General features: G+C 50.0%; 1 protein-coding gene across 1 annotated transcript in view; it reads right to left on the bottom strand.

Moving 5' to 3' along the window:
• Nucleotides 1-869: 869 nt before the first annotated feature.
• nsd1b (nuclear receptor binding SET domain protein 1b) overlaps nucleotides 870-7,533 on the bottom strand; it is a 25,111-nt gene continuing 18,447 nt past the window's right edge. Inside the window, exons 18-23 of the mRNA XM_084473637.1 lie at nucleotides 6,475-6,491; nucleotides 5,970-6,086; nucleotides 4,520-4,661; nucleotides 3,740-3,846; nucleotides 3,202-3,400; nucleotides 870-2,579 (exon numbers count right to left, since the gene is read on the bottom strand). Coding sequence (XP_084329763.1) covers nucleotides 1,858-2,579; nucleotides 3,202-3,400; nucleotides 3,740-3,846; nucleotides 4,520-4,661; nucleotides 5,970-6,086; nucleotides 6,475-6,491 — 1,304 coding nt within the window. The 3' untranslated portion in view covers nucleotides 870-1,857. The remainder of the gene's footprint in view (nucleotides 2,580-3,201; nucleotides 3,401-3,739; nucleotides 3,847-4,519; nucleotides 4,662-5,969; nucleotides 6,087-6,474; nucleotides 6,492-7,533) is intronic.

The raw sequence follows: 7,533 nt of genomic DNA, 5'->3' as shown, positions 1-7,533 counted from the left end.
ACGACTGGACTGCTTACAGAGACAAAAAGGATTATTTATATTATGTCTCCCGTTTTCCTGCGAGCAGTCCTATAGAAATAAGCACATTAGACACTCACTGGGGAAATAAATATCAAGAATGCATTCAGACTCTCATCAAATACAACGGCATGCCTCTTGTAAACAAACAAACAAACAAACAAACCCAAATGTGATCCCCTGCAACAATTGCATTTTTTTTTTTCAATGGTCAATCCAATAGATTTACAACTTTAAGTCGCCACCATTAAGTGCTCTACATATTTCTTAAATATGTTGCTTCATTAATAAGAATCTCATTATAAACAAAACTATATTGTTCGATTAGAATTAAGGCAAATTAGAGATAATACGTCTATATTATACAAGATATACCGTTTTGAATGTATAGTGTCTCCGATGGACACCGAGTGGGGTGTGCGTGAAACAACGTGAGCAGTAGGCTACAGCTAACGGCTAACGTCAGCAGCGCCAGGTGGGAGTGGTTGAAAGGTCATATTTTGCTCATTGTAGAAAGATTAAAACAGAATGGATCGCCGTCCACAAAAAACCAACGGGGGGCACAAGAAAATGGGGATGGGGATGGAACATCAGCATCATCTTCCTAATGTGTACATGTACATTTTGAATGCTCTTTTACACTTAAATGAACCAACAAAATACCAATTTATTTGGCGGCCGTTTGAAACCAGCACCAGCACACGGTTGAACGTCCTTTTTAAAATGTTACGGCAGCGTCACTCCGACGACGACACTCCAGGTAAATATTCACACCACCGGAGGCACACAGCACCGGTTTCTGTAGCTTTAGGTTGCCGTGGTGTCGTTTGGGTGAGTGGATGGATGGGGGGGGGGGAGAAGGAAAACGGAGGAGAAGTAAGTGCTATGGTGGCTGAGCCTAGCGCGTTGGTCAGAGATGGTCCATTGATCCGTCAGTGGGGCATGTGGGGAGATTGCTATTGTGCGTAGCAGTAGGCTTAGGGGGTCATCAGCGCTAAAGTCTAAAAAGGAGCATAACAATACTCACACACACACACACACACACACACACACACAAAGCCAAACGTCCACGCAACAGCTGCTGGATTTACCATCGCTAACCGACTAGTAGCACTGCGCTCTGCAGGCCGTGCGCTCCCATGTGCTAACAAGGGCGTCAAATCATGTACAGCAGCTACAGCGCGGCTACGTAGCGTGAACCGCGTTGGTTCTGCATGGATGATGGAGAAGTCATTGAGATCCACGCGGAAGAGACACAAACCAATTGCACGAGTGGCCTTGCCCTCTGAATGACGCCAACATCAACCGCCAGCAAACGCAAGGACGATCCAGAAAGTGACAAGACAGCTTCTTTGATTCTCACACACACTCACACACACACACACACACACACACGCACACACGTACGCACGCACGGACGCACGCACAAAGTAACAAAGATAAAACTAAATGGAGCTATGAGTCCAGGTGTGAAATATTAGATACACATTTTTCTTATCCGTCCTCTCCTTCCTCCATATCAAGGTGCAAACGACGTCAGTGTGTGCAAAGTCACTAACAAGTCCAGGTCAACGTCCCACCCCACCCCACCCCCAACCCCACCCCAAGCACAAAGTTCTCAACAGATCCACTATCTCTTTTGGCAGACTGTGTCACACGCGACGTAAGAATGGTCCACCGACTAGTGTTCTGCTCCTAGTTACCCATGTCTGTAACTCCTCTCCCACGGAAATGCTCCTAGGTTAACCGCCATCACAGGCAATTCTGGCGTGGGCTGTGATAGGTCCGCATTTAGATCCTGTGGCAGCGCGGTACCTAGAAAGACGTGGCGCTGCAACATCACTCTTCTTCTTCCTCCTCCTCCTCCTCCTCCTCCTCCTCTTCCTCCTCCTCCTCCTCTTCATCCTCACTGATATCAAGATACTCAAACTCTCCTCCGTGCTCCGCTTGGACATTCCTGTTCAGCCCATCTCCTCCTCCTCCTCCTCCTCCTCCTCCTCCTCCCCCCACCTCCTCCTCCTCCTCCCCCTGCTCCTCCTCCTGCTCCTCTAAGAGCTCCTCCTCCGCCACGTCCCGCTCCTCCTCGTACGAGGAGATGGGCGAGTACTGCGGGACGGAGAGCAGCGGCGCGGGCGGGCTGCAGGGCCGCACCGCGGGGGGCGTGGCCGGCGGCGAGGGGCCCCTAACGGCCCGGGCGGCGGTGGCGGCGGTGGCGGCGACGGCGGGCACCGGCGCAGAGAGGCGGGGGGAGGGTTGGGAGGCGCCGGGGGCCTCGGCGGGGGCCTCGGACACGGCGGCGGGCGGGAGGGCGACGGCCGGCGGCGGCGGCGGCGGCGGGGGGGCTACGGCGTCGGGCGCCGTGTACTCCCGGATCTCCCCGGGCTCCAGGGGGTCCGGGCCGCAGGGGTCGTGCTCGCTGCAGCACAGCTTGCCGTCCAGCTTGGAGATGAAGAGCAGGCCGTCGCGGTGCTGGGCGCAGTAGGAGCTGGGGCACATCTCGCAGAACGACGCCGCCTCCTTGGTGCAGATGTCGCACTGGTGCCACGGGCACTCCCAGCGGCCTGGGGCACGGCCGCACGCACAGACACGCAGACAAACACATACGCATACACGCACGCAGACACGCGCACAGACACAGACACGCGCACGCAGACACGCAGACACATACACGCACACAGACACTCGCACGCAGACACACGCACAGACACACACATACATACACGCGCACGCAGACACACACACACATACACGCAGACACGCACAGACACATACACGCAGACACATGCACAGACACACACACACAGACACATGCACAGACACACGCACGCACACACACATACACATACGCGCAGACAGACACACGCACAGACACGCACACACAGACACGCACACAGACACACACAGGACATGTTAGAAAACGTTTGGAAAGATGTTGAACATGAACACCCTTACTGTACCGACCGACAGCGATATATTGTTTCACCTTCTTATGACAAATGTACTTTTTGTTAAGTCACTTTGGACAAAAGCGTCCGATAAATTCCCTAAACGTAAATGTTGGGGGTTTTATTCCCTGAAAGGTTGCGCTGTCAAGTTTTCCAGAGGACTACTGGGGGGGTCAAACGTCCTTAGTGGCGACGGCGATATGATCCTTAAGGGAGTGGGGGGGGGTTGGCCTCTGACCTGCGGGCCTCTTGGTGAGGTTGAGGCAGTCGGCGTGGTACACCTTGGGGCAGCCCGCCCTCTTGCAGGACACCATCTGGCCACCGTCCCCGCAGCTGAAACACTCGTCCTCGCGCTCCTTCGTCAGCACGGCTTGGCTCTTCCTCTTGGCCTGGTTCTTCTTCATCCTGCGGCCCTTGTCATCCGTCCGCGGGTTGTTCTGGGTCAGGGGAGAGATCTTTTTTTTTTAATTCATTGCATTCAATTCTGACTTTTTTTTTAAAAATCTACTACAAAATTCCCACTTTCCATCTGGACGTGAACGCAGCACAACACTTTACTTGTTGGGGTTTCCCCATCAATTGCAAATGCAATTCCAGGTTTAAGAAGTAAAAAAAATCGTTCACGTCAAGTCATTTATTTGTGTTCTAGTCATCAGTTGTACCTCTGGGTTTGTGCTAATTTGCAAATAACTAAATAGTTGGCTGACAGAGCTGGCTGTAGCAGCAGGATAAGTCAGGTCTAAAACATAAAACAGGTCTCTTTCCCCCCCCCTCACCTTGGGTCGGACCCCCAGGAAGCCACTGCAGTTGGCCGCTCCGCATTTACACACCGTCTTCCCGTTGCCCAAACACTCAAGGTTGTAGTTGAAGGTCAGCTCGACGCCTGGAACGCAAACACAAACGGCAGGTGCTGTTGTTTTTGTGTTTTGGTGTTGTGTCTCCTCACAATCACACACGTATCATCATCACCCATTTTAAAATGTTCTCTTTTAACACCAGAATGATGACTGCCTTTCCAAGATAAGAAGTACAATCGATAGGGGTGTAACGATACACTCGTTTCATTTCGGTGCGTAGCCCTTGAATAGAGTTTTTATTGATCAGCACACACTCTGAGAGTGTCTTGTCCTGATGTTTTGTGTTGAGCACCACAATGAAAATAAGTCCGGGACTTTATTGTGTTTTTATCCTCAATTGTATTTGACGTCTTTCCATTTGTGTGTAAGGCATTTGTTCGACACAATGTAATAAATCAAATCAAAATCCAATTGTTTAATAAAAGTAAAATAATAAAAAACTGCCGTACCGAAAAAAACACACCGAACCGTGACTTAAAAACCGAGGTACGTACCGAACCGCGACTTCTTGTGTATCGTTACACCCCTTACTAACAATCGATGACAAACGTTTTTTTTTGTATACACGCAATAATAACACAACTTTTGTTCTAGTGCCTCACTAACAGGCCCATCATCCACCGTCCATTACCATGGCAACCTGTGTTCAAAACAAAACAAAACAAAACAAAACAAGAGGACGGAGAGGCCTTTTTTTACCCGCGGGGATGTCGACCAGGGCGAACAGGCCCACGCGCGTGTCCCCGCTCACCGTCCACTTCTGGGTCTCACAGTTGGGCTGGCAGCTGTGGTTCATGAAGCGGGCCTCGTTGCCCTTGGGCCCGGCATCGATGACCCGGTCCTGAAACCCGCAGCACGGAGCAGATCACGACAGGGAGTGTGGGGAGGGGGGGGGAGGATAGAGAGACTCTTCATCTCCTCGTCTGAAGTGCTCATAGTGGGACATTTATGATATGATTCGATGCTAACTTTATTAATCCCCCCCCCCGGACCAAAAGGCTGATTGAGCTGAAGAAAACAAGAGTTCGGGACTCCAAGGAAAAAAATTATCAAGCTCAAGTATTAACACGGCAATGAACACAGAGACCAAGTGTAGGCGGAAACGCGCACGGGGCCTCTTGAGGGACCAGGTAGGACCTACAGGCCCTGACGAAGTCAGAGGTAATGGGTTAATACAATCAAAACAGTCCAATAAACAATAAAGATACAAAGTACTAATACAAACAAAAGTAGAGGCTAAGGGAAAATGCTAAACAACATGCTAAACGATTACCAAACACTATTTGGTAATCTCTTTGACTTCCTGTGACTTTGTTTCCCAGTAAATAATGAAATAACATTTTGAGATTGACAAACACACAGAACATCCAGCACTGCAGCCTCATCTAGAACATGAGCTGCATGGGTGTGTGAGTAATGAGTATAATATAATACCGTTTTTTTTCTTCTTTAACTTTTATTTAAACATAGAAGCTAAATTTGAGTGCCAGGACTCTTTTTCGATTCGGAACGACAAAATCACACAGAGAGATATTTAACAATTATTCACCAAAGGCAAAGTGAGTAGTGGAGAATAGCAGGGGAATAATAATAATATAATAATAATAATAATAAACAAGATAACACTTTTTGCTGGGATTTATTTGTTTTTATTAGCGCGATAAGACGACCGTCACGCGCAATGAAAACAATATCCCCAGTTTGAGATCTCAATCACAGGATATTGCCCAATATCCCGAGATAGCGAACCAATCAAATTGCGCCATCTTAGGAGGTTCACGTGTAGCGTGTACTAAACACAGATAGAGACAAATGAACTCACTGAATGAGTAGGATATAGAAGGCAGCAGAACCAGGGAAACATCAGGGAAATACCAAAAGAAGAACCCCCCCAAAAATATCAACAAAAAATCCCCGCCAATGATTAAATTCACTTCAAACCAAAACAAAGGAAATGGCGCTGGTGTGTCAGCATTAAGGGGCACACGAGGGAGGGGGGCTGTGAGACGTGGGGGGGGGCAGTGAACGCCCGCTGGGTCACATGTCGTTCTCCCCTGTTATCTGTGTGTGTGTGTGTGTGTGTGTCGTGTGTGTGTGTGTGTGTGTGTGTGTGTGCGTGTGCGTGTGCGTGTGCGTGGCCGAGCGTCACCTTGTCCAGAGTCAGCATGTAGAAGTTGCAGATGTCGTTCTCCTGGGCGTGTCTGATCCTGGCTCTGCACTCCTCCTCGTCGATCACCTCCCCGACGTACTCGCTCACAAAGTCGCCCTGGGGGGAGGCCGCAAGCGTTACAGGCTGTTACAGACAGGCTGTTACAGACGGGCTGTTACAGGCTGTTACAGACGGGCTGTTACAGGCTGTTATAGACAGGCTTTTACAGACTGTTATAGACGGGCTGTTACAGACGGGCTGTTACAGGCTGTTACAGACGGGCTGTTACTGACAGGCTGTTACAGACGGGCTGTTACAGGCTGTTACAGACAGGCTGTTACAGACAGGCTGTTACAGACGGGCTGTTATAGACAGGCTGTTACAGACAGGCTGTTACAGGCTGTTACAGACAGGCTGTTACAGACAGGCTGTTACAGACGGGCTGTTACTGACAGGCTGTTACAGACAGGCTGTTACAGACAGGCTGTTACAGACAGGCTGTTACAGACAGGCTGTTACAGGCTGTTACAGACGGGCTGTTATAGACGGGCTGTTACAGGCTGTTACAGACGGGCTGTTACAGACAGGTTGTTACAGGCTGTTACAGACGGGCTGTTATAGACAGGCTGTTACAGGCTGTTACAGACGGGCTGTTACAGACAGGCTGTTACAGACAGGCTGTTATAGACAGGCTGTTACAGGCTGTTACAGACAGGCTGTTACAGACAGGCTGTTACAGACGGGCTGTTACAGACGGGCTGTTACAGACAGGCTGTTACAGACGGGCTGTTACAGACAGGCTGTTACAGACAGGCTGTTACAGACAGGCTGTTATAGACGGGCTGTTACAGACAGGCTGTTACAGACAGGCTGTTACAGGCTGTTACAGACAGGCTGTTACAGACAGGCTGTTACAGACGGGCTGTTATAGACAGGCTGTTACAGACAGGCTGTTACAGGCTGTTACAGACAGGCTGTTACAGACAGGCTGTTACAGACAGGCTGTTACAGACAGGCTGTTACAGACAGGCTGTTACAGACGGGCTGTTATAGACAGGCTGTTACAGACAGGCTGTTATAGACAGGCTGTTACAGACAGGCTGTTACAGACAGGCTGTTACAGACAGGCTGTTATAGACAGGCTGTTACAGACAGGCTGTTATAGACGGGCTGTTACAGGCTGTTACAGACAGGCTGTTATAGACAGGCTGTTACAGACGGGCTGTGACAGACGGGCTGTTACAGACAGGCTGTTACAGACGGGCTGTGACAGACGGGCTGTTACAGACGGGCTGTGACAGACGGGCTGTTACAGACAGGCTGTTACAGACGGGGCTGTTACAGACGGGCTGTTACAGACGGGCTGTTACAGACAGGCTGTTACACACAGGCTGTTACAGACAGGCTGTTACAGACAGGCTGTTACAGACAGGCTGTTACAGACGGGCTGTTACAGACAGGCTGTTACAGACGGGCTGTTACAGGCTGTTGTGCTTTGGTCTTCAGTGAACACACAGAGGATTCATGGCCATGTTCCCCAGAGAGGCGGCTGATCTCTTGATAT

The sequence above is a fragment of the Micromesistius poutassou genome, assembly GCF_964030765.1.
Source record: "Micromesistius poutassou genome assembly, chromosome: 10".
NCBI classification, from domain to species: Eukaryota; Metazoa; Chordata; class Actinopteri; order Gadiformes; family Gadidae; genus Micromesistius; species Micromesistius poutassou.
This window is presented reverse-complemented; position numbering and strand designations above follow the sequence as displayed.